The sequence below is a fragment of the Echinops telfairi genome, unplaced genomic scaffold, assembly GCF_000313985.2.
Source record: "Echinops telfairi isolate 266 unplaced genomic scaffold, ASM31398v2 ScPeMD7_31;HRSCAF=116, whole genome shotgun sequence".
Taxonomy (NCBI): Eukaryota; Metazoa; Chordata; class Mammalia; order Afrosoricida; family Tenrecidae; genus Echinops; species Echinops telfairi.
Window position 1 is genome coordinate 9,231,196 of NW_022103928.1, and position 18,583 is coordinate 9,249,778.

The window sequence follows — 18,583 nt, forward strand, 5'->3', positions numbered from 1 at the left end:
TATATATATATATATATATATATATATATATATATACATGTATGTATATATATATGTATGTATGTGTATATGTATATACACATATATAATCATAATTTTTGTTTCCCTAGAGAACCCTCCCTAACACAATAGTCCTGTGTCCTTTGAGAAAATCTCTAAAGATTAACACTTTGAAATCTCAATAGACAAACCTCTTAACTTTCTGAGCTGACCTCTCTGTTTTGAATGTGGCCCAGTAGAGCCCATGTAAAGCCACTAATTTGATTGAACTTTTTTCTTAAGTATTACACCCTGCAAATGTACAAATGAAAGAACCTGCCTGCAGCCATCCACTGACCAGAGAAAGGTTTAAATATGCTTTGTTTGGAATAAACCCATGTATGAATCGGAACTCTATTTGCAATACTTATACAGGTTCTGGCTTTTGCAGGTGTAACAGTGTGAGTATGTATGTATGTATGTATGTATGTATGTATGTATGTATGTATGAGAGGGCTTCAAAGAATTCACAGACAAATGGAATTAAAACAGCTTGGAATTTCTCCATGAACTTTATAAAGCCCCATTGTGGGTGTACATATATTGCAGACTGAGATAATCCTGTTTATAGTGACCCCATCCACTCATCAGATATCAGACTCTATATTTCTCTATTGTTTTCATAAATGCAGTACATGTTACAATGCTAAGCTACAAGGTGGCCCCTTGACCTCATGCTCACAACAGCAGTGTTTTCCAAGACCTCTGATTGAGGCATTATATTCTCAGTTAACTTTCCTAAATGGCTTCTGGTTTCTCATGCAAGTAACCAAGTGTGACCTTTATTCCTTCTTTTCACAGGGGGAAAAAAAACACAGAAAATTTCTGAAATGGGTAAAAATATCAAAAATTAAAAATGACTATGAACTACTCTAAGGATCTCAAGGCTGTCAATACTTTATGCTTTTAAATAGTTGCTATGGTTCACCCCAGAAGCATCTGCATATTTCCGTGGTTTTTTCCTGGTGTGTATTGAACTTTGATATCTTTGGGGAATAAAAGAACTATCTACCTGTCTATCTACACATATATATTTAACAATGCGAGTTATTGTTATATAAATGTAGGCTGTTGTCAATTTCAGTTCCCTGCCATATCAAAAGAACAAAGCAGGCAAGAAGAGCAAGGGGATGATGTAACAAGCCGATGCTAATAACAAAGCCAGTGTCCTCAATTGGCAATGGCAGCCGCTCTGCTCCAAAGATTCCTCTTAACACCGTCAGTAGACATTAACAAAATGAGAGCATGACAGGATGAGTCCATTTTGAATTGTCCTCCTTCATGATGTCCTTTTGAGGAATAGCAATTACATAATGCAGGGAACTTTATTTTGCATTTGAAAAAAAAATATATATATATATATATAAAGCAGTTTGCAAAGAGTTATGCAAGGCTCTGTATTCTGAATACTTTGTGGAAATTGTAGAGTGATATATAATCATTTGTCCTTGTCCAATTACTAGTTAAGGTTGGCATCGATATTAAGAAAGTAGTATGGAATTAAACTATTTAAAATTTTGACTATTAACAAATCTATTTTAAAAGGCAGCAGATCATATATCATTTCTTAATCATATGCCCATTCAGCTTGTAATTTTCCAAGTGTCAAATAGTATTGTTCATTTGTTTGTTTGTTTTTGATTCTCTCCAAGAAGCCTTTAAAAGACTTTTCTAATATTCTGTTGAAGTTTTAAGTTGTTGTCCCTCATGCAATGATAGGAGGAAATATTATCTAGTGATTTTAAATAAAATTATCTTATTATTTAGTGATTTTATATCACCAAAAATTTATTTGATTCTTTCTCTCCCTAATACTCATCTTCCTTTGAAGTAATTTATAGGGAGGAAGAGAGAGAGAGAGAACTCTTCAGAAAAATGCCACCTTATTGCCAAGTGAGACATATTGCAAGTACCCTAAATAGTTAATGTATTTTCTAAATGAATTATTTAAAATAGCTATTAAAGGACAGGAAATGAGCTTAGGTTCCTGGTAATGACTTCTCCTCTTCAGAATGAAATCTGTAAATCCCTGATTGCAAGTCTAAATCCCCAAAGGAGCAGCAGTTCGGGGACAGGCCTTGCTGCCTTTATGCCCAACAGCACCAGAGAAGGAGCCCGTTTTGTAGATATGCAATTTGGGAGAATATTCAAAATTTATAGTCCGGAGGACACCTTATGAATGAATTTCCTTTTGCAAATGTTTTCTTCTAAAAATCACCTTTTCTACCCAGATTGCAGACAGAGCACATAGGAATATGAGAGGCATGAATACATACATACAGAGACATATGTATATGTATTTATATATGCGTGCACACACATGCACAAATTATAAGTACCATTTTATGCAGAAGAGCATAATGATTCAGCCTGTGATTGTTATAATAAAAATGCATTTCTAACCATCGAATTTGAGTCTATTATTCTAAGTTAATTGCATTTGCCCTAAAGAGACTTACAGCTGCCTGTCAGCCTGTTTGCGTCAGTTTCATTTTATTCATCAGTCAATCTTGTCTCTTCTTTCTTACATCCCATAGATTGATCAAATCGATTTGCTAGCATACCTCCACACCTTTCACAGCATTACAAAACACGAGAAATAACAAACGTTCTTGATATTCTCCATCAGATGCGTATGCCTCACATGCTTTGTTAATGGATACTTCAGTAGCAGATTAATGCCCTTTTGACAAGCCAGTCATTGCCATTAAATAACTAGTTTGAAAAAACTGAGAATCAGTTGAACATGAAAAAGTCTACATGGCTCTGGTCAGTAACGTCTTCTCTTTGCAGGAAGAATAGTCTCCACTTATTATGATAAACATTCGTTCGTTCCTGGGAGTGCATTGTAGAGGTGAAAGAGTGTTAGAATCCTTCCTCAGAAGCAAATGTACTATTCAGTAGTGAAATGAATTAAAGGCCTAAATAGGCTCCATGTTCCCATTTGAGCCAAAGAAACCCAGTGGGAGAAATGGAAGAGCAGGGAGGTGAAGGTAGAAAAGTAGTTAAGGTAGAAAGTCAGGGAAGAATTAGAATCTTACTTCTGTGACTCGAGTTGCTTAGAGAGGAGATAAAAGGCATCACAGGGTGAGGAGATAATTAGCAGATCAGAAGCAAAGCAGTTAAAAGATGACCCTTACCTCCACTGTTACCCAGTTGAAGAAACTATAGATAATTATTACAGTATTTTCTCCAGGGATGTGTGAGAGAGTGTCTTCGTGTATCCTCCGGGACACAAAGCTCTCTCAGTATTGTCATTGCATTGCTTGAGTTCAGTGCTTTTTATGGAAATTCTTTTTACATCATGCCATCCTATTTTCAACGTTGCTTTAGATCGGTGGTTCTCAGCTGGGGGGGAGAGGGGTGAGTTCACCTCCCAAGGGACATCAGGAATACCTGGAGACATATTTGCTTGTTGCAACTGGGTGGGAGGAAGTCTCCTATCGGCATCTTGTAGGGTGAAGTCAGGGTGGCTGCTAAACACCCCGCAATGCATAGGCCAGCCCACAGAACAAAGACTATTCCAGGCCCAAATTACAATAGTGCTGAGGCTGAGAGACACGGCTTTTGCTGGATGGCTAAAATACAGTTAAAGCTAAGAGACAAAAAAACTACATCACAGTTCAGCAGCAGAGCAGTAGGATTTAAGCAACTCTGAGAGACAGAGCACAGTACAGCTGCTGTATGCAAAATTTCACACTCGCCTTTTAAATAACACAATTCGTTACCTAGATCCCAGAACAGTTGAGCAGAATACAACCCCAATTTTGAAAAAAACAAAGAGAAATGAAACCCATTGCTTGATGGAAGACATTTCAAAGACCGCCAAGACAAACCAGCTGAAAACTCCCCAATAAAAAGACTCAGCAAGAAAAGTGTGTCCCAGCCCTAATCCTCAACAGACCTTAACAAGATATTCACGAGCCCAAGACTCGTGTCTGCAAAGGACAAAAGACACTAGAAGCAGTATGGTCTAGAGAAGGATTATCGTTAAGAGGCAGGAGAAAGATAAAGCAGATTCTGTCACCTTCCAATGAGCACCCCTACAAAGAATATCCAGAGAGGTGCTAAGAACCATGTCACAATAACTACTCAATCTTTCTGCTTGGCTCTTGGAAAATTAATATTTAGGTGAGGTCTGCAGAAATATTTTTAAAGCGCCTTTTTAATGGATGCATTTTACCCACCTGACTAGACACCCCTGCTACATATGGCTAAGACATTTGCTATTTCAAATACTCCATATTTCCACAGCCACCCACCAGACAAAAATTAGATTACCAATGCTTGTGTAAACTTTCCAAGCTTTGACACAATAAGATTCCAGGAAATGTACGTGCACAGCTAAATGCAGCATTATACATAATGCACTGTAATTCCAACAGACAAGTTGCTATCTTCGATAGATACACACATTTTCCATGCCAAACACATGAACGTCAATACATTTTTCTCAAGTTAAAATGGAAACAATTTAACAGATAGAATGGGCACAAGGAATTTCATTTCACATTACTAATGCAGCAGAAAGGGAAGTGTTGGCAAGGGTTGCAACTGAGACCAAGAAAAACAGGAAACCACTTAGAAGGCTTTCATGATTGTCCAAGCTATGGCTTCAAAATCGGCTCACAGATCCCAAAGGACACTGATTTTAAATATTTTCAAAAGTTCAGTCCCATACAAACAAATTTTCTACACATAGAAAAAAGTAAAAATATAAAAAGAGAGGGAAATAGTTTTATTTTTGCAAAAAGATCAAAAGGGTTTGTGTTTTCTCCACGATGCCTGAAGATGTATTATCATGACAAACCTGAAAACTCCAATGCTCTGAAGTAGATTCTGTCTTACCTTGCAGGACAGGGTAGAACTCCCACTGTGGGTTTCTGACACCGTGAATCTTTATGGGAGTAGAAATTCTCATCCTCCTGTGGAGTGATTGATGGTTTCGAACCGCTGATTTTGCGATTGTGTAACCCGCTGTGCTATCAGGGCTCCTTGATTTTAGAGGAGTTCAGGAAACATATCAACACCTGGGTAGCCAAGAAGACAGAAGATAAAATTACAGAGTGTCCGTGTCCAGATACAGTTGATTCAAGAACTAACCTGCTTCTTCTGGTCAACGCCATCTACTTCAAAGGAACCTGGAACCATCAGTTGAACAAAAAGCACACCAAGGAAAGACTTTTTAAAAATCAGCAAGGAGGAAAAGCTTGTGCAAATGATGTTCAAGAAATCTACTTTTTAAATGACCTACCTGGGAGAAAAATTCACCCAAATTCTCGTGCTTCCCAATGTCAAGAAAGAGCCGAATGCGATCATCATGCTTCCAGATGAAGACGCTGATTGGAGCACGTTGGAGGAAGATCTTACTTATGAGAAATTGACAGAGTGGACAAGGCCAGACCCGGAGGAGGAGGAAGAGATAGACGTCTTCCTTCCTAGATTCGGGGCGGAGGAGCGTTAGGACGTGGAGAAATCCTTCGCAGTCTGGGCATGCCTGAGGCCTTTGACCAGGGCAAGGCCGATTTCCGGAATATCGTCCAGGAGAAGCCTGCATCTGTCCAAGCTTGTGCACAAAGCTTTTGTGGAGATCCATGAGGAAGGCACAGAGGCAGCTGTTGTGTGCCAACCCCCCCTTCCTCTTCTCCATCCACGACGCCAAGACCAACCAGATTCTGTCTGCGGCCGGGTCTGCTCTCCATAAGGAAGAGCAGTCATTGGGTGTAGCCTTCTCCTGTCTTTTCCCCACCTGCCTTTCCTCTCACACTTCACAATGGGCCTGAAGCACAAGGTGACCCTTTTATCCCCGTAGTGACAATTGAGAAATAAAGAGCCTGATTTTGGAAGAAGAAGAAAAAATCAATTGAGGTAAATTAATTAAATGAAAGCTCATGGAAGTGAAGATTAAGAATACAAACTAGATAGCCTAAACTCCAGATCTGATTTTAGAGAAATATCTTGTATGCCTCTCCCTAGATTCCTTTTCGTCACTTAGAAATATGTCAAGAACAGCCCTGTCATTGTCCTCAACAGGAAACAACCTCAGGTTGTTCTGGTACCTGGGATCGATTATTAAATCCCCGCAAGGTGAGAGTTGTACTGGTACTTTCTACTAGACTGAGTAATAAATTCTCAAGCTCTACACAAATGTTATGATGGAGTTCAAAATCAACCTTGTCATTAACAGCTAAGCACTGAACCCTTGTACCACTAGAAGAATTAACCAGGATCACGGGCATAAAGCATTAGGTAGGTTCACTGTAATGCTTAATGCAGAGACGACAACAGAAAATTCTAGCTCTTAGAGAGCGCTATCCTAGCCTCCACTCTTTCTTGGATCTGTGCATGTGTAAGTTTCTTAGCCTAACCGAGTGTCAGCTTCCTCTCCTCTTCAATGGACATGATAACAATAACAATAATAGAGCCTTTTCAAAATGTTGTGAGGATTATGATAGTAGCGATAAAGAGCTTAACAATCATTATCTCATTCCCCGTTACCATAACCGTCCATCGCATCATTTTCACAAATGCCCCAATGATAGCTTTAGTCTTTGACTCCAAAATCATTGGTGGAAACATCTGAAAATGTAAATGTGCAAATACAGGGAAGCTTGGAAAGCAACCAATTGGGGGAAAAGCCTAGGATTTTCTTACATTATGTTTATCATGTGTTCCAACAAGAATTTGCTTTTCTTTGATTTTTCATTGAGCATAAAATATAAAGACACACTTTGATGTAGTAGAGTTTTAAAAATAGAATTATGACAGAATCTACAAAGATCGAACTTACGGAAAGCAATTATTCCAAAATATCCCACTCCACAGCTGATGGTGTTTTTCTGGCTAATGCAACATATGTGGTACCTCATCCAAACTGAGAAGACAGGATCATCACAGTCAACCCATGGCTAGAAACGTTGTGACAGAAACTAGGTTATGAAGTGTTATAAAAAAAAAAAAAGGGTGGACACAAAAAGTGAAGAATAATCTTCGGCCTTGAAAGGTGCAGATGAACTAGTAAGCTATTAACTTGGCTCCTCTTTCAAATCATGAATCAACTTTTATGGGAAATATTCACTGTCACCAAACTGTTTATCAGGGATTCCTAATTCTGTCATTTTACAGGCCTAGTTCACTAAAATTTTCAAAAGACTATTTAATATCTTCATTGTTCAATTACAGTGGAGTATAAAAATAACCCGAAAGTGTAGCTTGTTTCTCTCGTGATGTAGAATAAACTTTTCAAAAAGATGGACTTCTAAGGTGTACTGTGTTTAGCCAGCTGACAAACAAGCCAGACTGGGACTATAATCAGTAATGGAAAGAAAACAAATTAAGTACTTGTAATTGAAGCTTGAGGAATGAAGAATTCACACTTTCTTAGAGCTATTATTTCAGACAGTCTGGTGTCAGAATTAAAAGCCAACCATTGCATCTGTTTATATTGCCAAGGATTTTCACAGTAAGAAGGGCTAGGAAACACATATTTTTTAATTAGGGTCCAAATTCCAAAGAATACCAAAAAAAATAGCATGTCAAAAATATATGCTCTTGTGATTTTTTATTGTCCAATGTCTAAACAAAGACAAAAAAAGTTATATCTTCACAAACACAAGTGAATAAGATTTTTTAAAAATGTTTTTAAGTAATTCTGTTGCTTTGGCCACAGTCTCTCTCTCTCTCTCTTTTTAATTTTTTTTGGTTGTTATCTTGCTTGCTTCTGGCTCAGCTACTGCTTTTCTTTCCCAGGACGATATAATACAGGAAAAGCCGATTTGGGAATGCCTTTTTCATACCACAGGTCTGCCCTGATGTCTCAATTAAAACCTGAAAAATGAAACTCATTGCTATCAAGTGCACTCCGACTCAGAGCACGCCCATAGGATAGAACTGCTCCTGGCGGTAGCTGAGAATGGAAGTCTACGGGAGCAGAGAAGCGACAGCCTTATCTGGCTCCAGAGGAATAGTGGGTTGCTTTGAACTGCCCATCTTGCAGTTAGCAGCCAGTGCCTCACCCACTGCACCTTCAAGCATGTCTCAGTTCACAGCTCAAACTCACCGCCGTCGTGTCCACTCACCCTATAGGACACAGGAGAACTGCCCCTGTGGGTGTCCGTGGCTATAGAAGCACACAGCCTCATGTTTGTCCCAGGAAGCCACGGGTGGTTTGGATCTGCTGACCAGGAGATGAGCCGCCCAACTACTCCACCAGGACTTCTATGTATCAATTACCAAGCTTAACAAATGAATTGGAATGGCCATCAAAAATGACCATTTTACCCTTTAAGAGATATCTCCTATTTAAAAATTTGAGTTAACTTTTTTGCTTTGAATTAAATGAATGGTCTCTTTACAATCAACGCTGATATTCAAAACATTTTAATACAATATTCAAATTTATCATTCACTTTTTTAAACCTCTGATAATGGAATTAGAGAGCCCTTAGTGGCATAGCAATTGCCAACTGGGCTGTTAACTGCAAGTTTGGCAGTTCAAAACCACTAGCTGCTCTAGGGGAGAAAGACAGGGGCTTTCGACTTCCACAAAGTTACAGTTGAAGAAATGCATAGGGCAGTTCTACCCTGTTCTACAGGTGCGCTATGAGTTTGAGTCCATTCGATGGAAGGGAGGTTTTTTTCAATGTTAGTGGAGTTAGGGGGGTTGTCATTTAGTTGTTTTTGCAATTTTAGAAATCGCTCATTTGGGCGTGAGAAATGAAAACAAAAAAAATTAGTAATTTGTAACCAGATCTGAACAAATTTCACCCCACATTCATTTATGCAATAAACATAGATAAATCATTTGCTATCTGCCAGACACTGCACTTGGGAATGGCCTCATAAGACAGCGTGACATGATGTCTAAGAGGAGAAATTCGAGGTTACGTATCTAATGGGGAAAGGAGTGCTAAAATAAATCTGAGAGATGACCCATTCTTGGGCCTTTTGCTTCACAGAGAAGGAAACTGAGAAGATTTAGAAAAGTCACACAGTTACAGGTCCCTTTGGTGCAAAGAATAGGACTAAAATCTGTGTCTACAAATCTATCCCTTATTCTTTCCCTTTCCTTGAAAAGTGTTTGGTTTGCTTTTCCCAAAAGACAATAACGATGGACTAACCAGACTACAAACTTCAAAACGTTGACTAGAGTTAGAAATGTGCTCTGACAATGGCGAACCAAGAGACCAGGCAATCTAAGTACATGGTGTCCTGGACGGTGGTGAGAGAGGGTTGATCAGTCAACCTCTAGCTACATCCAGGCCCTCCTTCACTACACCTTGGACAATAATATAACTCTGAAAATCATTTGGACTTTAAAATATATATTTTACATCAGCCTAACAAGGGTAAATTCCATGAGATCAGTTCATTGAGTATGTACTCAACAAATATATCCTCCATCTCCTTTTCTGTCACAAATTGATAGGATTTATGGAGGACCAGTTCAACATTTCCATTCTTTTGTTCCTTAACAGTAATTTTAGTATAAGTTCGAGCTTCAGTTTTTAATCCTGTAAGGTTTATCTCTTTTATTTTTGACAAAACTTCACCAAATAGAACACTTCTACTTTGCAAATATTGTGAGAATAAAGCTTTATGATCTCAGAAGTCCACAGGATCCTGTTGGGTCTCACGGGGTCGCAATGAGCTAAAATGAACTCCATGCCAGTGAGTTTTGAGTGAGTGGAAGGGAAGAAATAGATTTAGAGAATTTCTTTAATATAACTCCTTTAACAAGAAATGAGAAGAAAGTGCAATCAGAAAAATATTTGTAATTAATTAAACCTGCTATATAATTTGTGAGTCTCTTTCCATTCGCAAAAAAAAAAAACAACAACAAACAAACAAATCAACAAAACCTACTGCGGTCAAGTTCATAGAACAACATAGAACTGCCCCATAGGGTTTCCACCACTGTGATCTTAATGGAAGCGGATGGCCTCTTCCTCCCATGCTCATGGAGCACCTGGGGAACTTGAACTGCTAACCTTTTGGTGAGCAGCCACATGCTTTAACTCCCCTTTTCATTATTGGTCATCGAAATTTAACTCTCATAGGCAAGGGGATTTTTAGACTCCTATATCCAGTACACTCAAGAGTAGACAGGCTTGATGGGGTGACTAAATCCAGACCCCCAAATAATAAATTCAGCACCTTACTTTTACATTCTTTTCTTAACTGTCATTGGCCCCATGTTCTGGCTTTATTCTTAGAAAGACTCCTTATTCCTGGCAGGAAAAATGACCTCTCTCAGCTCAAGTTCACATCGTTTTTACATCTCGGCAGAAATAGTCCCTGTTGAGTGAATTCTAACTCACGGGGACCCCATGTGTGTCAGAGTGGAACTGGGTGCCATTGACTTTCAATGACTGGTTTTTCAGGTATTTATATTTAGGCCTGTCTTCAGAGACACTTCTAGTTGGATTTGAGCCCCAATCTTTTAGTTAGTAGCCAAATGTGTTAATCAATTCCACTACACTGGGAGTCCATACACCTTGCTAGAGGAAGAGAGAAATCCTCATTCTTGCATGTTAACACCACGCTGCAGGCAAAACTCAGATTTGGAACTAACTAATTCTAACAACTACCCCCAGAGCAATCCGCGGTGGCTACAAAATGGAAGATCTGTGTGTGGAGCCTGGCAAAATGGGGTTCTTTGGGGAGGGAAATGGAGAGGGAGGGATCCTGGACAAAGAAAAATATAAAATGATTTTTTTTTTAAAAGATACATGCTTAACCAACTCTCTTTTCCTTTGGTTAGGATTATCCAGCTCAATTCGAAATCCTCTTGGAGATCCTGGTAAGTTCAGCCCCTTTTTTATGATGGCTTCCTCAACATTAGGTGATGGCATGTTGAACCCGACATAAGGCAGGAACTCCATCTTTGTCTAGGCCCGCAACAGGACTGCAATAGTACTGAAATATCAAATCAATACTGACATTCTTCAAGGTACATTGAGACTTTCTTTTCTTCTTTCTATTTAACTTTAATGGCATCTGTAATATATTTGTACACATGTTAGGTAATGAAAAATTTTAAATCATTTATCATTTATGCAATGATGAGCTTAGTATCTATAATATAATAAGACATACATTTAGGTCGATATAAGTACAAAAATCTCAGTCTCTGGTCTCAAAGAATTGGGGCTAAAGAGTAAGAGTAAGTAATATGAAAGATAGTCTGATTCATGAGTTAGGATAGAGGACTCTATGTTTAACTTAAAATATGAGTTTCATTTTGGAGAATAGGTAGAGATTTTGCTATAAGGAATAGGAAAAGCATTCCCATAAAACAAGCCAAGGCAGAAATTCTATATGTGTTTTACATTTGGTTAAAATTCTGTAAGTATGGCTGGGAAGGGAAATTAACATAGTAGCTTTTAAATATTCTTAATAAAATTTTCCTAAATATATCATAGTACATTTGTCCTAAGGCATCCTATGCAGCAATTTTATAGTGTTAAGCAGTGTTATAGGTGCAATTCTAAGACATTTTTTAACGCCGTTATTGTTACATGCCATTGAGTGGGTCTGACGTGTAGTGACACTATGTACAACAGAATGCAATATTGCCCCACCTTGTACTGGTCTCACAATCATTGCTGTGTTTGAACTCACATTGTCGTCATTTTGTCAATCCAAAGGGTCTTCAATGAGGCTATTCCTCTTTTTCTCACTGGCCTTCTACTTTACCAAGCATGATGATATTTTCCCTGGACTGATTCCTTCTGTTAACATGTTCAAAGTGCATGAAACAAAGTCTTACCATAATCCCTTCTAAGGAGCACACTGGTGGCACTTCCAAAACAGATTTATGCATTCTTCTGGTCTTCCCTGGTACATTCAATATTCGTCTCTGACACTATGTTTTAAAGGCATTGAATGTCTTTGGTGTTCCTTTTCCACTGCTTAGCTTTTGCTTGCATATGACATTGTTGAATAAGGGGTGAACCCAATTTCACATTAATATTCATTGAACACCTAGAATAAATTTTAAAAGAGCCCAGTGATTCAAGGTTCCACTGCTAATTGAACAATTGTTGGTTCAAACCCACCAGCTTCCCTGCAGGAGAAAGGGGTGGCAGTCTGCTTCCCTGGAGGTAACAGCTTTGGGAAACCTACTGGGTAGTTCTACTCTGTCCTACAGGGTTGTTGTGAGTTGGCATAGAAATGACAGCAACCATTTGCTTTATAGCATAATAAATACAGCATGACTTCTCTTATATTACTTAAAAACCATATGTGCATTTGTTCAAAAATATGCGGAAAAGGTCTGGGAAAATTTACCCCAAACAAATAATAGTCGAGAGTAGTTAGAATGGTGTAGGTCGTACTGAGGGGAGACTAGTGAGCATACACTTTTACACTTTTGTATTACTTGAGCTTTTTTCCACCCCACAATGGAAATGTCTTTATTGTTTGCTTAATAAAGAAATATTTACATAAAAAAGAAAGTTTTTAAATGAAAATAGGGGTGAGGTTATTGGAAGGATAAAGAATACGGACTTAAAATTAATATTATTATTGTTTATGATTGTCAATGAGGCAGGTGCCTAATCTATTGAGCTACGTATTATGAAGAATAACACTTTTCAGATGAGATTATCTTAGAGTTAATAAAAAGGCAGGCAGAGCTGCCTGGATGTTTATGTGTGTTGCTGTTGATGTTGATTCTTAGCGACCCTAGAAGATAGAGTAAAGCTGCAACCTGTATGTGGGCAGACTGCCACGTGTTTCCCTCCAGCTTGAATTGTTGACCTTTTGATGAACAGTGAAAGGGTTTGGGGATGGGGTGGGGGTAGTTATTCTTTTACTCTAAGGAATTTAAGGTATCAAAGTGATGTCTTTAGGCAAGTGGTGACTGAGAGGTTGAGTGTGGAGAGCCTGAGGGGCTGAATCTTCTCCCAGTTTGGTGGTGACAGCCATACCCATGAAGGAGCTACTTGAAGAAATTGGGTCTAAAATCAATCATTGGGGCATAAATGGAACTGCAAGAGAAAACAAGGAAAGAGCTCAATTTAATGCCCTGGGTTGTATCATCCTGTAAGAGAAAGGGAATGATGCATTCACTCATTCTTTCACAAGTAAATATTTTCTGAGCACACAGTATCAAGCACTGTGCCGATTTTGAAGGCAGAATAAAGAAAAAGTGGCATGATCACTGTCCATGGGGAGTTTCCATCTACTGGAATGTTACAAACGGCTAAGATTCACTGAGCAATTGTAGTCTTTGCAAATTGCATTTCGCTATCACATCAATTTTGATATGGCCCCTGTTATCTTCTTGGTATGGATAAAGAAAGAAGCCTTAGTGAGGTCATAGGAAGTGTAAGGCACCTGTTTGAATTCTAGCTTTGTCTGTCACCCAAACCCTTAAACATTGCGCTACAATAACTAAAACGTGACCAGCACAGAGCCCGGAGAAGAAACACTGGACTGTGCCAAAACCACCTGCTCCCCACCCTAGGACTTTACAATTTAGGAGAGGAGGACAAAGCCATGCAGCTGACTAATCATGTATGACAGAATAGTGGAACAGAGGAAAGACCATTCATGTACTCAGCCAGTCAACAAAGATGTATTAAGTGTCTAGCATGTTTTCTCACATGGGCTTTGGAAGTTCAGTCTCAGTTGAGTGGGACCGAAGCCAACTGTGAGGGAGTAAAGCATGAGTGGATAATGCAGTGCCAGGTGTTAAGGACTCTTCAGAGGGATTTGCTTCTGGGAAAACTAGTATCAGAATGTTAGACTCGGGTACAACTAAGCTTGCATACAGGAGGAGAGTGTTGGGAGGATGAGGTTGAAAATACGAAAGAAAGGGGTGTAATGTTTGAAGAAAAAGCAAGGTGTATCAAAAGAAGCACGGCTCTAAACCACTAGTGCACAGGATGATGATTAAGAGGAAGAAACGTCTGTGATAGGGGATGGAAAGACACATGTAGAAACTGAGAACTTTCACAGTAAGATGACATCATGGGCAAATACCAGTAGAATCCTCAACTCGGCCTCCACATTAGAGTCATCTGAGTAGTTATTAAAATCGTGATGCCCTACCTGCGCTCCAGATCCACAAAAACAGTAAAATTTGGGACTTCTTCAGGCAAAGGGATTCCACATGCAGGCTTAAAAGAGGAATTGGCAAGAGTGTAGACAAGATCTCACCAGGTGGAAAGAATTTGAGCAAAATCTAAAGCAACAAGCCAGAAAGCCCAGGGCCTAATAAAGATGTTTGCCTGAATCAAAGCAAGCAAGGAAGAAACCAGGGAGGAAATAGAAAAGCTGTCTATGATCAGATCTCAAAGGATCTCTAAAACTCATACTTGCCACAAATTAGATACAAGAACTTCCTCTTTTTCGCTGTCCCCCTACTCTACCCAGCACAATGTTCTTTTCCAGGCACTGGCCTCCATAGCATGTCCAAAGTATGGGAAGCAAAGCTTCGCCATCATTGATTAACCAATGATGTCTTGTCAGTACTGCTAACTTTTGTCCCTATCTCCACTAGAGTCCCTGGAACATAATAAATGTTCAGGAAACATTTGAGGAATGAATACATTTGCAGCACACTCTCTCATTTTTCAAGTCTCTAGAATACTTAGCAAAAGAGAAAGTGACTCATTTCCAATCACAAATCATTCATTGTAAGTACTTTTCAATACCCTACTCATAGCGACTCTTGGTCTGAAATGGCTTCATTGGACATGACTCCAATCTCTTTACTCATCTAATTAAAATCACTTGCTAACTAGTATTTGAATAACAAAACTGAAAATACTGACTCACTAGTTAAAATGAAGGCCTCACACTTACTTGGTTCGCATCCTTTAAACAATAATAATTCCATAGACACCAACAAATTAATGTTGTTGGCAGAGAAAAGCGAAGAGACTGGCACCATATGCAGCTGCAGTTAAGCCATTTATGTACGACAGAACAACATTTCCCGGCCTACACCATCCGCACATCTGTTGTGTTCAAGCCCGGCTTTGCAGTCGCTGTGCTGCCTGTCTCACCCTTTCTGCTGCCCCTTTTCTAGGGACTGATCTCTCCGGATAGCATGTCCGAATTACATGATAAAAAGTACGTCTGTCCTTTCTTCTAAGTAGCCTTCTAGCTCTATGTCTGCCAAGACCGACAAGTTCATTGTTCTATCAGTTAATGGTCATTTAATAGTCTTCACCAGCACCATAATTCAAATGCATTGATTCTTCTTCTGTCTTTCCTTACTCTGTGCCCTACTTGCACATGTAGATGTAGCGATGGGAAGTAAACTTGGCTTGTTTCAGGCACACTTTAAAGAGGCCTTGTGCAGCAGATTTACTCCGTGCAACGCATCTTTTGATCTCTTCATGGCTTGCTCCCATGAGCATTGACTGTGAACCCAAGTAAGAAAAATCCTTGACAAGTTCAATCATTCCTCCATTTATCATCATGTTACCTATTGGTCCAGGTGTGAGGACTTGGGTTTTCTTCACACGTAATTGCAATCCACATTCAGGGCTGCAGCCCTTGATCTTCATCGGCAAGTGCTTCAAATCTGCCTCACCTTCAGCAAGCAAGGTTGTGTCTGAACTTTGCAGGTTGTTAATAAGTCTTCCTCTCATCCTGATGCTGTATTCTGGATATAATCCAGCTTCTCTGATTATTCGCTCAACATACAGATTGAATAAGTATGGCGGGAAGATACAACCCTGACACACTCCCTCCCTGATTTTAAAACGTGTCCGATTCCCTTATTCGGTTTGCACACCTGACTTTTGGTCCATGTACAGCTTCTGCATGAGCGCAGTGACACACCCCGGGGCTGCAGTTCTTCGCAAGTCTATCCAGAGTGTGTCACGACCACACGGTGAACTGCCTTTGCAGAGTCAATGGAAAACCAGTAGACATCTTTCTGGTACTCTTTGTTATCAGCCAAGCTACCTTGGACAACCACAACGATTCCCTTGTGCCACATCCTCTTTTGAATCCTGCCTGCATTTCTGGCAACTGTCAATGTACTATAGCAACCATTATTGAATGATCTCCAGCAAATTTTGCCTGCATTTAATATCAATGATATTGCTCTATAAAATTTGAACATTCTGTTGGGTTACCTTTCTTTGGAATGGGTACAAAGGTGGATTTCTTCCACATAGTTGGCCAGGTAGCCGTCTTCCAAATTTCTTGGCATGTGAGGAGGTACCACCCCCAGAAAAACAAGAAAAATCTCTGCTGGGTAGAACCATCTTAGTATGCATGTTCCCCACTAGGCAAGCCTTGAGAAACTCCCTCTGAGTTAGTGCACCCAGCGACATCATCCGGGAAGGATCTCTCTTGTCACAGTGAATTTTTTCATAAAAGCAGTTTTGCTTGAACCTCGTTTTTTGTGATGCCAGATTAAAAGAACAGTGTGCAGCTATGGAATTTTGTTTTCCTGCTCAGGGAAAATGTCTCAGAAACTGTTGTGATGTTGAAGAGAGCTTACAAGTCCAGTGCTATGGGGAAAACTCAAACGTATGAGTGGTTTTCTCATTTCAAAACAGGTGAAATGTTGATTGATGATAAACCTTGTTCCGGACATCCCTCAACTTCCCAAACTGAAGAAAATGTCGACTTGCAGTGCATTCAACCAGGTCAGACTGTTCATCAAGCTTCCTGTTTAGAGGTTCTGAGAAGATTGCCTAACAGTACGTGACAACAATTCCTGATTTGCCACCACTACAATGCATCTGCTCATGCAGCCATTTCGGTGCACCATTTTTGGCAAAAAACACCTTACTCATCTGATCTTGCTCTGTGCGACTTCTTCTTGTTTCCGTAAATGAAGAGGGACATGAAAGGACAGCAATTTGACCATGTAGAAGGCATGGAGAAAAACGAGGGAGGTGCTGTCAGCCACCCAAACAGATGAACTTGAAAAATATTTCCAAGAATGGAATCACAGATTTGACAAATGTATTTAGTGTAATGGAGAGTATTTTGAAGGTGATACGGTTGTTTTATTTTAAAAATTTTAAATACATAGATTTGAAAATAATTCTGGTTTGGGGGGGATGCCCCCTCATATATATGAATTTTCAATAGTGTTAGCAAAGATTATTAAATATACCATGGACTTATAGAAGAACTAACAAATCTGACTTCTAAGAAGTATAGTCAGGATGCTCTTTAGAAGGAAGACTTCATCGTAAGTACTTTGGGCATATTATCAGGAGGGCTCAGTCCCCAAAGAAAGGTCTCAGTAAAAAAGAGGAAAATCCTCAATGGCACAGTGGTTGTGACAATGAGCTCTATTGTAACCACAATTTTGAGGGAGGCATGGGGCTGGGCAGGACTTCGTTATGTTGTACAAGAGTCTCTGTGAGTAGGAACTCACCAGAGGGCACCTATCGATAACAAGCCCTGGGGTTTACTGTAGTATATTTAGACACACTGCTATCTAAACCTTTGAGAGTCCTTTCCTGATTAGGTACTAATCAAGATTGTACTTCTTAATCAGTGAGAGAGAAGGGGGCAAAATAATGCTCCACTATTTTCCTTTATCCCAACCAATTAATGGCAATATCGTGAAACTTCTTGGACCTCGAGTCTCAAAAATAAATGCTCGTCTTAAGTGATTGACAGGCTTGTGGCGGCGTGTGTGTATGTGTGTCTTTTTCCCTTTGAGAACTGATGTGACACCAGATAATAGTCCTGTTCCTCAGCCTGCTATTTAGCATTGTAAACTCCCTGATCCTTATTGTCTATTCCTTCCACTCTGCTCCTCCTTAACCACTAATGAATATGTTCCACTGGCGAGGGTCATTTTATTATTCCGACACGATGAACTGGGGGCTGTGATTTCCAACTTCTGAAGCTGACACCAGCAGGGTGACAATTTCACCTCAAAGTGCCCCAACCGTAGACTCGACACACTTGGAAGAATAAATATTGATCTGCTCTTTGAGGATGTGTGCCATGTGAAATGTTAATGCTTTTAAGCGGCTTTGGACATACAAAGTAGCTATTATTACCACTATTATTATAAGGTATAAAAACGCAGAGAGTATCTCATCTTTGCCCTTTATCCTCATGATTAGGATACATTTGTTGAACGTCTACTGTATTCATGCAACCACTCTTTTGTGGCGACAATATAAGACAAAGGCATTAATGCTTAGATTCCATGACAACGGAGGTAAAGATTATTCCAACAAGGTGAATGTATATTGTTTTGGGGACCATGGATAACAAATGTTTATTCTCTCATAGAGTCTCATTTGTTCTTTGGACTTGGCGATTTTCCCTTTGGCTTCCCTTGCTAATTCATTCTTCTGTACAGAAAGAAGACTTAATGGTTCATAGTCAAAAGTATAATTGACTTTGGGATTATAAAAGAGTTTGAGTTAATATCTGCCCTTACTTTGGCAAAGTACTTTCTGGTGTAATTTAAGTATTAAACATGGGTTCCCAAAGCCCATTTGTAGGCCACTAGAGATCCCCTTGCAGAAGGGTCTCAGGGAGGTGATGAGCAAGTCAGGGTGTGATGTAGTAATGAGGAAACATACAACTTTCCTCT

The 18,583-nt window shown here is 39.4% G+C and overlaps 1 protein-coding gene across 1 annotated transcript in view; it reads left to right on the top strand.

Moving 5' to 3' along the window:
* The window catches only part of MDFIC2 (MyoD family inhibitor domain containing 2), a 166,531-nt gene that overhangs the window by 89,982 nt on the left and 57,966 nt on the right, over positions 1-18,583 (top strand). Inside the window, exon 4 of the mRNA XM_045290118.1 lies at positions 10,802-10,840. Within this exon, the coding sequence (XP_045146053.1) occupies positions 10,802-10,840 (39 nt within the window). The remainder of the gene's footprint in view (positions 1-10,801; positions 10,841-18,583) is intronic.